At 40.3% G+C, this 17,664-nt stretch overlaps 2 protein-coding genes across 2 annotated transcripts in view; both read right to left on the bottom strand.

The window, feature by feature from the left end:
- The window catches only part of LOC103210665 (RNA-binding motif protein, X chromosome-like), a 1,180-nt gene extending 875 nt beyond the window's left edge, over nucleotides 1-305 (bottom strand). Inside the window, exon 1 of the mRNA XM_007956579.1 lies at nucleotides 4-305. Within this exon, the coding sequence (XP_007954770.1) occupies nucleotides 4-305 (302 nt within the window). The remainder of the gene's footprint in view (nucleotides 1-3) is intronic.
- A 12,345-nt stretch (nucleotides 306-12,650) lies between these two features.
- The window catches only part of NLRP14 (NLR family pyrin domain containing 14), a 22,876-nt gene continuing 17,862 nt past the window's right edge, over nucleotides 12,651-17,664 (bottom strand). The window contains 2 exon segments of the mRNA XM_007956566.1: nucleotides 12,651-12,786; nucleotides 13,357-13,527. Of these exon segments, the coding sequence (XP_007954757.1) occupies nucleotides 12,651-12,786; nucleotides 13,357-13,527 (307 nt within the window).

Below are 17,664 nucleotides of genomic sequence, written 5' to 3'. Positions count from 1 at the left end.
GGCGGCGGAGGCGGCGGGGCACCCCGCCGGCCGCTCTCAAACGCCGGCTTGGTGGCCTGGGCCACCTTGATGGTCTTACCATCCAGGGTCTTGCCGTTCATGTCTCTTGCGGCGGCTTTGGCGTCTGCTGGGCTTTCGAAGGTGATGAACGCGAAGCCCCTCGACTTGGTGGTTTCTCGGTCTTTCATCAGGAGCACCTCGACTATGCGGCCATACTTGCCAAACGCGGCCTCGAGGCCTTTCTCGTCGGTTTCGAGGTTGAGCCCGCCAATGAAAAGCTTCCCCGGGCGATCTGCTTCAACCATGTCGGCGTGTTAGGCGGTTACTCAAGAATGGAGCCAAAAGGGTGAAGTCCGTCACGCAGCCGAGCTAGCTCCTGAGGGCGGCTCCTACCGGTCGTGGGGACGTCGTTGCCGATTAGACGCAGCCCTCTCTGCGCAGGCGGAATGCTCGGTTTGGGCTTATTGGTTTGGTTACCTCAACCTGGTGGGGGCTCTTACTGGCTGTGATTGGTTGGCTATCTCGGGCGGGGGGTGGGGGTGGGGAGAGTGGGGGGTTGTGTAGCTGGTTGGGAATGTGGACGTCTTTAGTAATCTTTCTTTCCACTCTTTTAACTTCAGCTAAAAGCTTGTCCTTCGCTTAGTTCTACCGCTAAGTAAAACACTGTTAGTTGAAATAAAGTATTTCCATTAACCTTAATGGGAAGAATTATGATGCATTCCAATCCAAGTTACTGAAACAATTTTCATAGGAAAAAAATATGAAATAACACAAATTTCAAAGTCAGAAAATAAATCCCTCATGTATCTAAAATGTATTAAGTTTCATTGCACCTGCCAAAGAGAGGAGAAAGTTTCATAGCGGGAGTGATAGAAGGAAGATAGTAACTAAAAGGTACATTCTTATTTCCATATCTTTTTCTTCAGGATTTCAAACTTTAAAGGGCCCATAAGCCAGAAAACCAAAGTCGCTGCCATTGAGTAGATTCCACTCATAGCCACCCCTCCCTGGGTTTCCCAACCCGTATTTCTAAGGAAGTAGATTACCCAATCTTCCTTCTGAGGAGCATCTAGTGGGTTTGAACCACCAGCCTTCTGGTCAGCAGTCAAATGCCTTAGCACTATACCACCAGAGCTCAAAGGGCTCATGTTGTTGTTGTTGTTATGTGCCGTCAAGTCAAACCCGACTCATAGCGACCCCTCCTTGGGTTTCCGAGGCAGTATCACTACGGAAGTAGGATTGCCCAGCCTTCCTTCTGAGGAGTGGCTAGTGGGTTTGAACCGCCAGCCGTCTGGTTAGCAGGCAAGTCTTAGCCACTATGCTACCAGAGCTCCCTCATAGGTATGTGGTATTCAGACTTCTTCTTGTTATGTGCCGTGCAGTCAGACCCGACTTACAGCGACCCCTCCTTGGGTTTCTGAGGTGCTATCACTACAGAAGTAGATTGCCCAACCTTCCTTCTGAGGAGTGGCTGGTGGGTTTGAACCTCCGTCCTTCTGGGGGTTAGCAGTCAAGTGCCTTAGGCACTATGCTACCAGACTTTAAAAATAAAGGTGCAACACAGAAAGTGACCTTTAAACCAAAAAACGAAACTCACTGCCGTGGAGTCAGATCCGACTCATAGTGACCCCTCCTTGGGCGGTGTCACTACGGAAGTAGACTGCCCAACCTTCTTTCTGAGGAGTGGCTGGTGGGTTTGAACAGCCAGCCTTCTGGTTAGCAGTCACATGCCTTAGGCACTACCAGAGCCACCAGAGCGCCTGAAAGTGAGCTTTAAGATAAAATAAAGGCAAAAAATGAGAGCACTCTTCAAAAGAGCACCTGCGTACAATAAACTGAAGACTTCGCCTCTTCCTCTGGTTTCCTTTCTCTTTTCCTTAGCGAAGTAAAAATTTTGGGGTGCATTCAGACAAGTTACACCATTCCAATTTGTTCCTTGCAACATTTTCTGAATAGAAACAATCATGAAGAATAAATCGGTGAGCATATCTTTGCTTGAAATTGTTAATACCAAATTTAGTGTAGTTTTGGGTTGTTTTTCAAAAGTATTCATTTCAACAGTTGTTGTGGTAAGGAGTTGTTAACTAAAGTAATTGTATACAGTCTGTATGTGTATGTGCATGTATATAGAGAGATATGTGTGTGATATATTGGTTTATTACTGTATAGTATTGAAAGAGGGAGTGAGAACAGGTATTGTGTTGCTTCTGACTTTAATGGAGAGGAAGTAATAGTTTTTGATGAGTAGAAGTTAAATGTTTTCTTGTCAGTTGGTGTGATGAATTTTGGTAATAGATTTTATCATTCAATCATTATTGTATTTCTAAAGTAAACCCACTTATTTGGGATATATTCATTTTTAAACATATTGATGAGCGTAGTGCCTAAGGCACTTGACTGCTAACTAGAAAGCTGACAGTTCAAACCCACCAGCCACTTCTAGGAAGGAAGGTTGGGCAATCTACTTCTGTAGTGATACTGCTTCAGAAACCCAAGGAGGGATCGCTATGAATCGGATCCAACGTCATGGCAGTGAGTTTGTTTTTTTGGTTAATAGGGATTATATTTTACTTTTTAAAAGATTGACTGAAAGCCCCTTGGTGCTTATGTGTTGAGTGTATTTTGCTACTGATTCAATGTCGTTTAGTTTTGATTCAATTCATATTTATTTCTTCTTGTAAAATACATGTTTTAAATTTATATATTTTACAGATATATTTTATCTTACATTTTTGGTAGGATGTATTTATTAAGAAGTTAACTATTTTGTTTAAAATTTCTAATTTATTGGCATGAAGTTGTTCGCAGAATTTTCGTATGCTTCTGAAAATTTACTTTGTATTCATAACTATGATTTGTTTTGCTTCTTTTTGTGATTAGTGTTGCTAGAAGCCTTTTATTTTTTTAACTCTTACTTGCTTTTTCAAAGAACCAACTTTTGAGTTTGTTGCTCCTCTTTGTTCGATTGTATTTGCTACTATTGTCTTTATTTTCTTTGTACATTCTTTGGATTTACAGTTTGTAGTATTATTTTTTTTATTATTCCTTAGGTCGGACACTTAGCTCCTTAAGAGTTTTAAGATACGTATCTTCCAATTGTTATATTTAAGTTTAAAATCACTCTCTAAGTCTTGGTTTAATAGCATATTCTGAGTTTTGATATATGGTGCTTTCACTGTTCACTTCCTAATGTTTGTTTCCATTATTTGTTCTTTGACACTGAATTATATAGAAGTGTGTTTTTCAATTTTCAAACTACAGACCTTTTATTATTTTTAAAATATGCTCTGTATGATACCCCTTCTTTGGCTTTGGTTACAACTTGCTTTGTGACCTAAAACGTGTTATTTTTTGATGTTCATGTGTACTAGAGAAGAAAGTGTATTCTCTAGATGGTGAAGGTAGAGTTCTGTCCTTACGTTCTGATGTTCAAGTCTGCCATGACTTTTTTTTTTTTTTTTTAATCTGACAGAATTATCAATCACTGGTGTTGGTTTGGAGGACTGCTTACTAGAAGGTGACAGTTGAAACCCATCAGCCACTCCACGGAAGGAAGACTGGGCAATCTACTTCTGTAAAGATTTACTGCCTCAGAAACCCAAAGGTGTTGCTGTGAGTCAGATGGCAGTGAGTTTGGTTTGATTTTGGGGACTGTGTTAAAATTTTCCATAGTAAATGTAGATTTATCTATATTATCTTTGCTTTTATGTCAGTGTTTGCTTCTATAATTTAAGGATGTATTTTTAGATATATAAAAAATTTGAAGTGCTATGTAATCTTGGTGAATGCCTTTTGTAATTGAATATTCTCTTTATTCTTAATAACATTTGCCTTACATCTATTCTGTCTGTTATTTATATAGCTCTGTATTTTTCAGATTTATTTCTGTGAGCTTATTGTATTTTCTGTTAACCATGCATTTTTTTTTAAAGAATTGACGCATTTTAATTATGGTTTTGGTGAAGAATATTCAATGTACCGGGGACTGGCAGAAGAACAAACAAATCTGTCTTGCAAAAAGTATAGCCATAATGCCCCTTGGAAGCAAAATGGTGAGACTTCATCACACAAACTTTAGCATGTTATGAGAAGAGACCAGTCCCTGTAGACTACTTTATGTTTGGTAAAGTAGAGGGTCAACAAAAAAGAGGAAGACCCTCAATGAGATGGATTGACATGTTGGCTGCAACAATGGGCTTAGCAACATAGCAACAGTTGTGAGGTGGCACAGGATCAGGCAGTGTTTTTGAGACCTCTTCCTGCATTCCTTATGGTAATGGCCAACCCTCTTCTGCAACAAGGGAACATGAGAAGGAAATACAAGAAGCTAGCAGAAGTTAAGATAACAAATAGATATAATTGGTAAAAAGAAGTTTGGTAAAAAGCGGTTAAAGCTACTTCACATCAGGTGTACAAGGGAGATGTGCAAAATTTTTGTCTGACAGTAAACTTTTGACATCACAAGCCTAAAAACACACTCCCTGGCTGCCATCACAACTGCACCCTCACTGTATCCCACGGCCGCTAATTAGTTTTTTTTATTTTTTTGTGATTTGGGTGAAAATTTACAGCGCAAATACACTTTCCATAAGCAGTTCACATACATTTGTCTCATGACATTGACCACAATTTAGCACAATGCAACATCTCTCCTCCCACTTCCTGTGGATAGTTACCTCTTCCCTGTGTCCATCTCTCCATGCACTCCTACCCCTGGAGCTGTCTCCCTGTGCCTGGGCAGCCCTTCTTTCTCTCATGCTTACTCTCTCCAAGGAGTTATCTACCTCAGGTACATGCTCAACTGATATGCCTGTCTATTGTTTGGCTGGAAGCCACAGGTGTGCGTTCAATTCCAGACTTGAAGGGCAGCTAGGGGCCATAGTCTCAGTGGTTCCACCAGGCTCCCTCGGGCCAACAAACCTGTTTCCCACTTTTTTTTCCCCCCCAAGTGATTTTGAGTTTTGTTCCACATTGTTCTCCCTGTCTATCCAGGATCTCCTACAAAGATCCTCTTCCAAGTTAACCATGCATTTTTTGCCTCTCTTTTTTTACATCTTTCTTGCCTTTTATATTAATTGGTTTGTCATTATTCCTTCCATTTTCTACTAATTTGGAAGTTATGCCTCCAATTTCTATTATTTGAATGATTACTTTTAATGTTTTTATTGAGGATTAACTTATAAACAGTAAAATGCAAAATCTTATGGTACTGCTTGATTACTTTTTACCTATGTGTATATCCATGTAAACCATAACTCCCATCAAAACCATCCCAGGTTTCCTCTATCCCTTTGAAAACAGTACCTTCCCTTCAGAGGAAATAATTTAGTTTTGCCTACTCTTAAACTTTTATAAATGGAATCATATAATATGAATTTTTCTATGCCCACCCCCCCGGGGTGGTACAAATGGTTTCAGAAGTCTGAGTCCACTCAGTGGCACCTCAGAATAAAGGCCTGACAATGTGCTCCAAAAAAATCAGCCATTGAAAACCCAACGGAGCACAGAAAACCGAGGCTGAAGGAGGGAAAACTGCACACAGCTAATAAGCCAGGATTCAAACCTGACTTTATCTAATTCGAGGGTATATGTAACCACCATTGATATTAATTTGATAGATATTTCTCAAACACATCTACTACATAAACTATAGCCTCCTTAGATAGTATTTTAGGTATTTATACACTGTCCCCTATATGCCCATGAAAAAGGACCCGTAAACCATCTTCTATTCCTTTACAACTACTGGCAGCAAATCTGTAGTAGATCTGAGTAATAAATTAAAGAGTGAATATGGGTGAGCAAATGACGAAGGGTATTCCAAAATTGAGAACTAGGCAAAAAACATTCTCCTTTAAGTCCCTCATTCACCACATTGGCTCCAGTATGCCCCAAGAGAGCGAATGGACACAGGATGGAATTTGGGGGAGGGCAGAGAAGCTCCAAGGTGAAGAAAAATGCATCTCCATTATGGGATAGAGAAAACCTTTCAAGAAAGAAAAAAAATCACTCTCCTCTCTTAAAAACAAATTCTGCTAGGGCTAATGTTCTAACAAGAGCGAGCTGGGAAACACAAAGTGTCTGCAGGACCCTGTCTTCTCAGGGTAGAAATCCCTAAGGCAACTTAAGGAGTTTCCCATCCTTCCCACTCGAAGATCAGGGAATTTCTCCCTGCAAAGCGTGCCAGTGACCTGGGACCCTGACTCTGTTCCCGTCATCTTCAAGGAGCTGAGTTCTTTTCTGGACCTTTTTGGATAGTCCAGACACAGGGACTGATCTCAGGCTCTGCATAATCTGCTGTACAGCAAGAGGGGATATTTATGCTCGAGTATCCCCCTCCCTTATGAAAACAATAACATGAACCACTCACACATACATAATTCAAGGCATAATAACGCATTCACTTTTACTGAATGCATTGCTGCTTGTCTTTGGGACAGCTGCTTATAGATTGCCACAAGAGTAAAGAACTCAGAACTAAAAGGAGTGAAGAGTGGTCTCAGACTGTACGTGCTACCTTGTCTGGTTGTGGAACAGGTAGGGGTCTCCTCCTTTCTAGTGCGCCTTTTGGCCTTGGGCCCTACAAGGCGCCCAACGCCAGGTTCCGCGGCGCCGGGTTCAGACACATAGACGCGGAGTTCTGAGTTCCGTGGGCGCCCTGCTCAGAGACGTAGAGGCGCCAGGAGCGCACCGGGGGGCCCGCTCGACCAGACCGGCTCAGTGCGCACCCGCGGTGCTGCAGGAGTGGAAGGACCGAGCCCACCCACCTGCCTTCTGCAGGCCCTGCTAATCTTTCTGACCTCCGACCCGCCTAAAGCCAGGCCCCCAAGTGGCACCAGGCCCTTGCCTCCTGGGGACTAGAGGCAATGGAGCTTGTTTTCTCTCCTTTCGTGCCACAACTGAAGGCAACTGCGCCAACTCCCCTGTGAACCCCGATTTTCCACCCTGCCTGGTCCAAGGACCTGAGGGCCTGCCTATTCGCCACACCAAATTAGGGTAGTAATTCTCAAAAGTCAACAGGAAATGCGCCTCTCCCACCTCAGAAATAGCACTCTGCAACTCCCATTGGCTGCGAAGACTGGGATTCCAGAAGCTGAAAGCTGGGCGTCCCAGGGCTTCAGGGGCCAGTGGGTTTCCATATGGTAACATTTACTTCGAATCTTTGTTGCTAGGACATTAGAAAACATGTTCTTAGGAGGATTCGGTTGTTTTTGCTTCCCTTTATTCATCCGTATTTATCTTTCAAAGTGTGAGACATTGCTGTGGGCTAGAGATATAATAGTGGACAAAAGTGGGAGGAGGTAGACAAGTAGATAGGAAATCTGCCTGAATATTCTATTTAAAAAAAAAAAAAAGTAAACGAATGGTGAGGAAGGATAGACAAATCTTTGTGATAGTGGTAGGAAAGAAAGGATATTTTGTTGGGATGAATGTGGTATTTATTTTAACATAGAGTGAAGGTGATAACTTGAAGTGACACTTAAAATGCAGTCTAACGGAGGATGGAGCTCTGTGAAAGTGGGAAGAGGAGCAGAGTGGACAGAGATCAGCTGTGCAAAAGGGTCGTGCAAAACCTATTCAAGCAACTGAAAAGAAACCACTGTCATTGTTTAGTGAGAGGAGAAAGTGGCACATATTACAGGAAAGCTGAGCCAAATTATGCAGCCATTTGAGTTGGGAGAATTTCATGTAGCTCTAACATCATCCACTTACTCTTTCATTCCTTCCACAAATATTAATTGAGCAAGCACTGTACTAGGTTTTGGAAAATTCTGAGGTGAAGACGACAAATAGGAAAGAAGAAGTATCACAAAACAACTACTTACATCTGAGACAAAAATAATATATAACTTCATGGTCTTTTTCCTATCCCATGTTGTTATAAAGAAATCTACTAGTTTTCACCCTTTTTTCTGCATTTATAGCACACCTTAGAGAGCTCTGGTGGCGTAGTACCTAAGGCATTTGACTACTAACTAGAAGGCTGGTGGTTCAAATCCACCAGCCACTCCTCAAAAGGAAGACTGGGCAATCTACTGCCATAGTTATGTTCTTGTTGTTATGTGCCATCAAGTCAGACCTGACTCATAGCGACCCCTCCTTGGGTTCCAAGGCAGTATCACTACGAAAGTAGATTACCCCATCTTCCTTCCGGGGAGTGGCTGGTAGGTTTGAACCACCAGCCTTCTGGTTAGCAGTCAAGTGCTACCAGAGCTCCTTCCACAGTGATAGCGCCTCGGAAACCCAACGAGGAGTCGCTATAAGTTGGATCCAACTCCATGGCAGTGAGTTTGTTTTTCTTTCATAGGATACTTATTTACTGGGAAAGAATCTACAACAATCCACAAAATAAAAATAAGAAAAAGAAATATGAAACTTGTATAGATGAAAACAGACAAAATGATTAGCTAAAGTGTTATTCTGACAGTAGTGTTACTTGTCAGTGATCTATATTGTGTTTGGGGGTCAAGATGAGCTTGGATGTAAGTAGTAAAGGTGGAAGGGGGAAAGAGTCTTGAGAATATATATATATATACATATATATATATATATGTATGTATTTGTGATTTGGGTGAAAATTTACAGAACAAATTCACTTTCCATACAGCAGTTTACATACACTTTGTCTCATGACATTGACCACAGTTTACCATAATGCAACAGCTCCCCTCCCACTTCCTCTCGATAATTACCTCTTCCCTGTGTCCATCCCTCCATGCCCTCCTGCCCCCTGAGCTGTCTCTCTGTTCTCTCCCAAAGTTCTCTCCATGATTACTCTCTCCAAGGAGTCTATCTACCTCAGGTAAATGTTCAACTCATATGCCTGTCTTTTGTTTGGCTGGAAGCCACAGGTGTGGGTTCAATTCCAGACATGAAGGGCAGCTAGGGGCCATAGTCTCAGTGGTTCCACCAGGCTCTATCAGACCAGCAAACCTGGTACCCTCCCCACTTTTTGAGTATAGTTTTGTATGTATTTTAAGTAGGCTACTTTAAAAGCAGTGTGGAGGATAGATGGAATGCAATGAAAGGGAAACCAGAAGATCAGACAGGAAATGACCTTAAAAAGCATGGAAAGAAGAAATATTCTCAAGCTAGTTTTCCATTATAATTGGCTTTCACTCTGAAGAAGTTTATAGACAATGATAACAGCAAAAGAATCTTTGTTTGACCTGCCCCTTGTCTTTCCTCCTCCTTCCCTCTAAAGTTCATTTCCTCTTAGGCAAAGAAACAAGGGTGATTCTTATGTGAGACATAAATAATATTTTTTAAACTTTGTCTTCATTTTATAATTAAGGTATGAAAATACTTAGTATATTTTACAACCACGTAGAGCTTGTAACTGGTAGTAACAGGACTCCTTCCACAATCATTAATTCCAGGTTCAGAGAATTATTTCTCTAATTTTTTCCATGGCACCTTATTTTCTACCTGCTACCATTCTACACCTTAACATAAACAAAAATCCTCACAACTGGACCAATAAGCAACATCACGATAAGTGGACAAAAGACTGAAGTTGTCAGGGATTTCATTTTACTTGGATCCACAAGCAACACCCATGGAAGCAGCAGTCAAGAAATCAAACATCATATCGCACTAGGCAAATCTGCTGCAAAAGGCCTCTTTAAAGTGTTAAGAAGCAAAGATGTCACTATGAAGACTAAGGTGCCCCTAACCCAAGACATGGTATTTTCAATTGCCTCATACGCATGTGAAAGCTGGACAATGAGTAAGGAAGAGTAAACAAGAGTTGATACCTCTGAATTATGGTGTTACTGAAGAATACCATGGACTGCTGTAAGAACGAAAAAATCTGTCCCAGATGAAGTGCAGCCAGAATGTTCCTTGGAATTGAGAATGGCCAGACTTTGTCTCACCCATTTTGATCATGTTGTTAGGAGGAACCATTCCCTGAAGAAGAGTAGCATGCTTGATAAAGCAGAGGGCTCAGCAAAAAGGGGAAGACCCTCAACATGATGGATTGACACAGTAGCTGCAACAATGCGCTCAAGTATAGCAAGAATTGTGAGGATGGCTCAGGACCAGGCAGTGTTTCATTCTGTTATACGCAGGGTCTCTATGAATCTGAGCCAACTTGACAGCACCTAACAACGATGATGCCATCCTTACTTACCAAACTAGGTGGAGTTCAGCTCTCAGCTCCTCGGTGATATGCTAATGAAATCTCAATTCTGTGGGCACAGCAATTAGTCTAAGAGTTTCAACCTCAGCACTACTGACATTTAAGAATAGATATTTCCTTGTGGTGGATTGTAGGATGTTTAGCAGCATCCTTGACCTTTACTCCCAAGATGCTAGTAGCAACCCCTAGTTGTGAGAAACAAAAATGATCCCTCGATGGCCAGGTCACTACCAGTTAAGAACTACTGGTGAGCATTGTTAAGAACCCATAACCAGCATGACTGCTGTCACTGGGAATCAACCTCAATAATGATTCCTCTCTACATATCATCTATGTGAAATGTCAGTGATATTACTGGTCTACGTAGGTATCAGTTGCAGTAACATTACCTGCAAATTTTCACATCATTACAATTTGCCCATTTACAATGGCTAAGGTCCACCCTTATCTCCAGCCTGGCCACACTGACCTAGAGGTGATTATACCAGTTAAGAGGCTTTCTTATCTCCTGCAGACAGGGAGAAAAATTGATAGTGTGTGGTGAATTAAAGATAACAGATCCTTTCACATTGCTCCCATCAAGAAGTGATTGTCTTGAATCTGAGCTGGTCTGTACTGTTTTGACCAAGAGTACAACAGAAGTTACTTTATACCAGTTGAGCACAGATTTTAAGAGAACTGGTAATGTCTGCTTGGCCTATTCAAACCCATCACCCCATTAAAGAAGTCCAGCTTTGCTGGAAAGACCTTGTGGAAAAGGCCCTAAGATTGGACGTAGGAGGGGCCCAAGTAAACCTGGCCTTCCAGCCATCCTCGCCAAAACACGTGAGTAAATGTGGCAAGGTTGGAGAAAAGGGTGGACCTTAGCCATTGTAAGTGGGCAAACTGCAATGATGTGAAAATTTACAGGTACTATTACTGCAATTGATACCTACATAGATGAGTAATATCAATGACATTTCCATAGATGATATGTAGAGAGGAATCATTATTGTGGTTGATTCCCAGTGACAGCAGTCATGCTGGTTATGGGTTCTTAACAATCCTCACCAGGCATGTGAGTAAAGTTGTCTTGGGGTTTACAGAGTAACATGGCTGCCAGCTGAATACCACCAAGGGACCCCAATTGATGCCCTGTGGAGCATAAGAAATATTCAGCTGAATCCTTCCTGAATTGTGATCTACCATGTCATGAAATACAGTGAAAATGAAGTCGATGGGGCTGACTTGTTTTTCCAGGCCTTGCAACTTTTAACAGGGTACAGTCTTACTACTTTTCTCTCACTTCTTTTAGTGGAAAATATTTGAGTTTTCCTTCTCTGACAGTTTTCTGCCTTACGCAGGTTCTGGCTTTCACAAGTTTTACTATGTACTAAAAGAGTACTGTTATGGATTGAATTGTACAATTCAAAATAATGTATTATAAATCCCACTACACGTCTGCTTATAGTCCCATTTGGGAATAGGGTTTTATTATGTTCATGAAGCAATATTAGTATAGGATGTCTTTTAAGACAATCTGTTTTGAGGTGTGAAAGAGCAGATTAAGCAAGCAGCAAGGGAGCAACGATAATACAAGCCACATGATTGCCAAGGAACCGAGGACTGGAAGCTGAAAAGAAAGAAGACTTTCCCCAGAGCAGACAGAGCCTTCCCCAGTGCTGGTGACCTGAATTCTAGCCTCAAAAACTGAGAAAATAAATTTCCATTTGTTAAAGCCACCCATTTTTGTTTTTTCTGTTATAGCACCATAGATAAATAAGCAGGCACGAAGGCAGTTTGTTACATAGCAATAAATAACCAAAAAGTCCTTAATAGAAAATTATGCTCTTATTTCTGCCAAATGGAGGAACCTGTTTTTAACTCTTACCCAATAACCTTACATGCCCTAAAAGGAAATTAAACCTCCTTTGTCTTTGTAATAGGATACAAAAAATGTACACTGCAGAAGTAGATTCCCATGTCTTAAGACTAGTGATTCTCAAAAAGTGTTGCCTGGAAAATTATTTAAAATGTCAGTTCCTGAGACCCCAGAGATTATAATTCATCAAGTCTTTTGATATACCAAGTGATTTTGGTACTGGTGGTGCCCAGAACACACCTGGAGAAACATTCCAGTAACACTTGCCAGAGGTGGCAAGTCTGAACTAAGAAGTCATGGCAGCGGGAAGGAAGAGAAGGGAGACAAGGTGCTTGTAACACAATCTTCCTTGGCCCCACCCTCTAGTCTCTCTTCTAGGCTTTTCTCATCTGAGTTCTTAAACTCTGCAGTCAATTAAAAATACAATCACACTTTTCAGAGAATTTGATATTTTTCATTTTATTTTAGCCTCTCAACCCCCATGTGAAATAGAACAGACATTTTAGAGAGAAGTAACTAACTATATCTAAGAGACTTTCAGTGCATTATGTCTGGTCATAGACTATTTAAAGGTAAGAGCCCCAGTGCCAGTCACTCTGAGGGTTTTTATTTAATTATTTTTACTAGAGTACCAGGATCTTCAAATCAGAAATGCTGCCACCAGGACCCATCTTCTTCATTCTGGTCTTTACGGATGGGCTTAATGATTAGGTGTGGATTGCTAACTCCCAGAGCCTCCAGAAGTTTCTGGGCTTCCTCATCAAATGTCTCTTTGCACAACCTGAGAAAACAAGGGAACATCCATTTTCTTGCATTTTATTTCCCCACAGCCCTTCATTTATTTGGGGGGGGGGGAGGACCCTGCTGTGTTAAAGTAAAAAGGGAATATTAATATGGTTGAGGAATGGAGAAGGGAACTGTGAGTGATAGAGACCTAGCACTCGAAGGAAAAATGAAATACAAAACAGTACCTAGCATATATTGATTCAGTTGACCTATCCTCTCAACAGGTACAGGTAGATTTTATTTCACTCATTTTACAGATAACAAAACTAAAATACAGATCAGGTAACTAGTCCCAAGTTCAAACATCAAAGAAGTGGCAGGGCCAGAATTCAAACTCAGTTTCCAAATTTCAAATTCTTTGCTCTTATAGTACTATGCTACATGACCTCTCTCAAAACTCAAGATTCTGTAGGAGGAAAATAAAGGAGGACCTAGAAAATGCCCAAAGATACATAAGCTCTTAAAAGAGGAAATCAGGTTGACCCTGAGGCTTGCAATGAATGGGTGGATCTTAAAGTCCCTCCTTATAGGAAATTCTCCCCTTGAGAAACCAATGAAGATTTACCCTAGAATTTGTAGCTTACATCCAGGTGACTGTAAGACTTCACACAACTTTTTAATTCCTTCAAACCCTAAATTATTCCGTGTCAGATTTATTTTTATCAGTCTTTGGTTGATGCTAAGAGTAGAGGAGAGATCCTGACAACAGAGGGAGGTCAAACCACAGTATTCCAACCTGCAGGGAAGATAGACAAGATGAAAATGACTATATCCCCATGATGAAGAGCAAGCAGACTGGGAATCTGTAAGCCTGGAATGAAGAATAACTCCAGAAGCTTAAAGATAAGAGCACAATTAAGGTAAATTCAAAGAATACAAGCATTTATGATCACCTTTTATTATTATGTATTTATAGGTTGAAAATATCCCTTCCTAATTCGAAGGAAGGTTGGGCAATCCTACTTCCGTAGTGATACTGCCTCGGAAACCCAAGGAGGGGTCGCTATGAGTCGGTCCGACTCGACGGCACATAACAACAACAAACAACAATTCATGAATTACAGATTTGTAATTATAGCCCAGGGAATAAAATATGTGAGACGCATACTAGAATACTATGAAGCAGTAAGATGAGCTAGATGCATAAATAGCAACAAAAGTATATTTTAGAAACTTGGTATTGAGTGTTTATAAAGCAAGGCATATAATGAGATTTCTAACAACAAAGAACCTATGCCATCTATGTAAATAAAAACGTATACAAAAACAGTATTACATATTCTATAAGAATACTCACAATTCTATGGTATATTTCAAACACATTAGACCAGTTGCCTATAGGTGGAAAGGAGAATAGTTAATAGAGATAAACCAATCAGTCCATTTGAGGTCCTCTTGTACAACCCAATAATAACACCATGAAATAAGGAGTAGGTTAACTCAACTTTCTGCACCTGAAGTTCCCCAGCCAACTAATTTTAACTTTCACCCTAATTTACCTAGCCATTGAACAACTGTGTGCCTATATAGGTGCTGAGTATACAGAACTTTCAAGTTGTTGCCCACATGGAACTCACATTAATGTGGTGGAGAGGTAGTCCACTAATTATGACACAGAAATAAAGATATCACACAAAATAAATCTTAGGGCAAAAAGAATTATAAAATAGAGGGGATCATCAGAAAATGTAGTCATTTTAAATTTGTACTCATTAATAACACAGCAAAATATATCAAACAAAAACTAACAACTACAAAGTGAAAGATAAAGTTTTTTTTACCCCAGGGGGTTTATTACCTTTATTCAGGTTGATTGACATTTCCTGGACACTCTGTAAATAACAGGGTTTGATACTTTTTGTCTGGCCCTGGGCTGCAGCCTTTCCTGTGATTGGTATGCACCTTGCAGGGATTGGTAAAATAGACTATCCAAATGAGGTGTGTTGTAGCCTACTATACAAATGAAATGTCTGTAGCCTGCCAAGGGGATTGGTCAGTTCATAGTCTTGGGGGGAGTTCCATGCCTTGAAACTGACAAGGAGTTTGTGTATTTAAGCAGCCAGACACACAGAGGGTTTTTAGGACAGAAAGAAGCAGAAAGAAAAAAGAAGAGAATAAATAGAGAAAGGAAGCAAGGAACCTCCAAAAAGAGCTGCAATATGAGTCAAGAGCTATAACATTGAAGACAACAAGACACTTGGAAGGAGCCCAGCAGCAGAACCAGCAGTGACAGATAGCAGAGCCAGGAGAAGGCCTGCATAACCAAGAGGAGCTGAGAGAGTTGTCTTGCACTAAAGAAGGGAGACTGCCTACAAGCTTCTTGATCCTGATCCTGGATTTGTACTCATCAATAACATACCAAAATACATAAAACAAAAACTAATAACTACAAAGTGAAAGACAAATATTTTTTTTTACCCCAGAGGATACCCTGTTCCTTAATAAAGCACTTAATGGTAAGTATAGTCCTGTGAATTCTGTGTGGGCACTATAACAGCTTACTGAACCCAGACAAGAAATAGAGAGTGCTATGCAAAGGATCCCTGGTATCAGAATTAGGAAAAGGTTGGAGAGTAGAGGTTTAACTGACCTCCACTTCATGGGAATCAGTTTTGAGCTGATGCTGGTCATTATTCTCCCTGAAGTCAGGCAAGTTCTGATGTTAATACCACTCCTACAATTTTACACACACTTAAAATTACAGAAGCTCTGGTGGTGCGCTGGGTAAAGCATTTGGCTGCTAACCAAAAGGTTGGTAGTTTGAACCCACCAGCTGCTCCGCAGAAGAAAGATTAGGCAGGCTTCTCCCGTAACGATTCACAGCCTTGGAAACCAAATGGTACGAGTCAGCATTGACTAGATGGCAGTCAGTTTGGCATGGTTTGGTATCAGTTATATCACATGGTTTAATAGTTACTAAGGCCATAAAAAGAAAAAACATAAGGATTGAAAAGAGGAAAAAATAATTATTCCCAAATATAAATGTTTATCTGGAAAAATCCAAAAAATGTAAGGATAAGGAAAGGGAGGGGGAACAATTTATATAGATATAAATGTTTATCTAGAAAAATCTAAGAGTCCACAAATGAAAAATGAGAGTCAATAAGAGAATCTAGCAAGACTTCTGGATATAAAATCAGCAAACAGAAACTGTTTCACTATATACCCTCTTTTCACTTACTGACATGGATAGGTTCCAAAAACCAGGTCATTATGTGAAATTGGCATTATGCAAAAATGGAGGATGACTACATCATTATATAAGTACCAAATCACATCATTATGTAACTGCTAAATCACTGAGATGGCCCAACCAAGTTGACACATAATCTTAACCATTAAAGCTACATTACTCTCACTTTGCGTGTTGGCACTCATTACTGCCAGATGTTTGTCATTAACACATATACAAAATAGTCTGATAAATTTTTTTTTTTTACTATTGCAAATGCAAAATGTTGAAAAACAAGATCGTTGATAAGTAAGGAGAAGGTGTATAAGGAAAAACAAAATGTAAACATAATTATTTCTAATAGCATTGAAATATATCAAGTACATGGGACTAAATTTAGCAAGAAAAAAAAATAAATAAAAGGCTACTAAAGGGCCATTAGTAATTTTACTAAGCTTTACGGATGGACGTTAAAGAAGATTTAAATAAATAGGAAGATATATTTTGGCACACTGACTCATTAATTGATAGATTTCGGTGCAACTCCACTCAAATGTCAATGTGCATATGTATGTGTACCTTGATAAGCTGATGTTTAAAAGTTTATTTGGAAATGCAGAGGAGGAAAAAGCCAAAATTCTCTTTAGATGAATTGAACAGATTTGGTCCCAACCTTTGTTGGTCATATTAATTAGAGTAGCCAAAGGAGTAGCATATTCTTGTGAAAACTTACCAGAAGCCAAGACTGTGTAGAAATGAGGGGTAAATATTGTTGGAGACACTCCTCCATGGGTCTTTTACTCTCTACATGTTTTGCTGATGAGAATGCAAGGCCCCTGACTACTCTTTACCTGAACCATTCTCCAGGGTTATGTCTACAGTGAGCACTCTTAAGGGTCTCCCTCCAGGACAGAGAGCAGGCTTGCTTTACTACTTGCTGTAAGATGATGGGTCCCTTAAAGCTCAGTGTTCCTCTCCTGTGATGCAACCCACTGCATATGCAGGCATCCATCTGAGCTCTACACATCACTCCTGTGGGACTTGGGGAATTGCCACAAACACGCTGATGCTCATGCTACTTGCTATAATGCGAGTAACAAAAACCTCTGTCTCTGATAGGAGTCTCATGTCCTCTGCCAGTATCCATGAATCAGTAAAGTCTCAGACCTAAAAGTTGCACCACCATTACTGTCATAAAAATATATAAACAGTCAATTGAAACATAGGAAAGCAATGCTTTCTTGCAAGAATCAGAAAATATTTCTCTGTTAAAATCCTAAAGGATGAGCTATATCATTGTGTATAGAGCACAATTCTTGATCCAGTGGTCAGTAATTCATGTTATATAAGTGAAAATATCATTTCAAGATTTAAAAAGAAAAAAATCTAAACGGTATAGCACTGAACATAAAAGATATCCAGAAGATAGCATGAGATTTTATTAGGTTTCAAGCTCCTTGAGATAAGAGATAGTGTTTTCCAGGTAGAAGGTAATTTAATGAAAAAAGTTAATTCAAGAAAGATAGAATATCTGCTTGGACAGAGAGGGAGAACAATGTGGAACAAAACTCAAAATCATTTGGGGGAAAAAAAAAAGGGGAGGGGGACCAGGTTTGCTGGTCTGATAGAGCCTGGTGGAACCACTGAGACTATGGACCCTAGCTGCCCTTCAGGTCTGGAATTGAACCCACACCTGTGGCT

Source organism: Orycteropus afer, unplaced genomic scaffold, assembly GCF_000298275.1.
Source record: "Orycteropus afer afer isolate SDZICR_OR568_19922 unplaced genomic scaffold, OryAfe1.0 scaffold00014, whole genome shotgun sequence".
Taxonomy (NCBI): domain Eukaryota; kingdom Metazoa; phylum Chordata; class Mammalia; order Tubulidentata; family Orycteropodidae; genus Orycteropus; species Orycteropus afer.
This window is presented reverse-complemented; position numbering and strand designations above follow the sequence as displayed.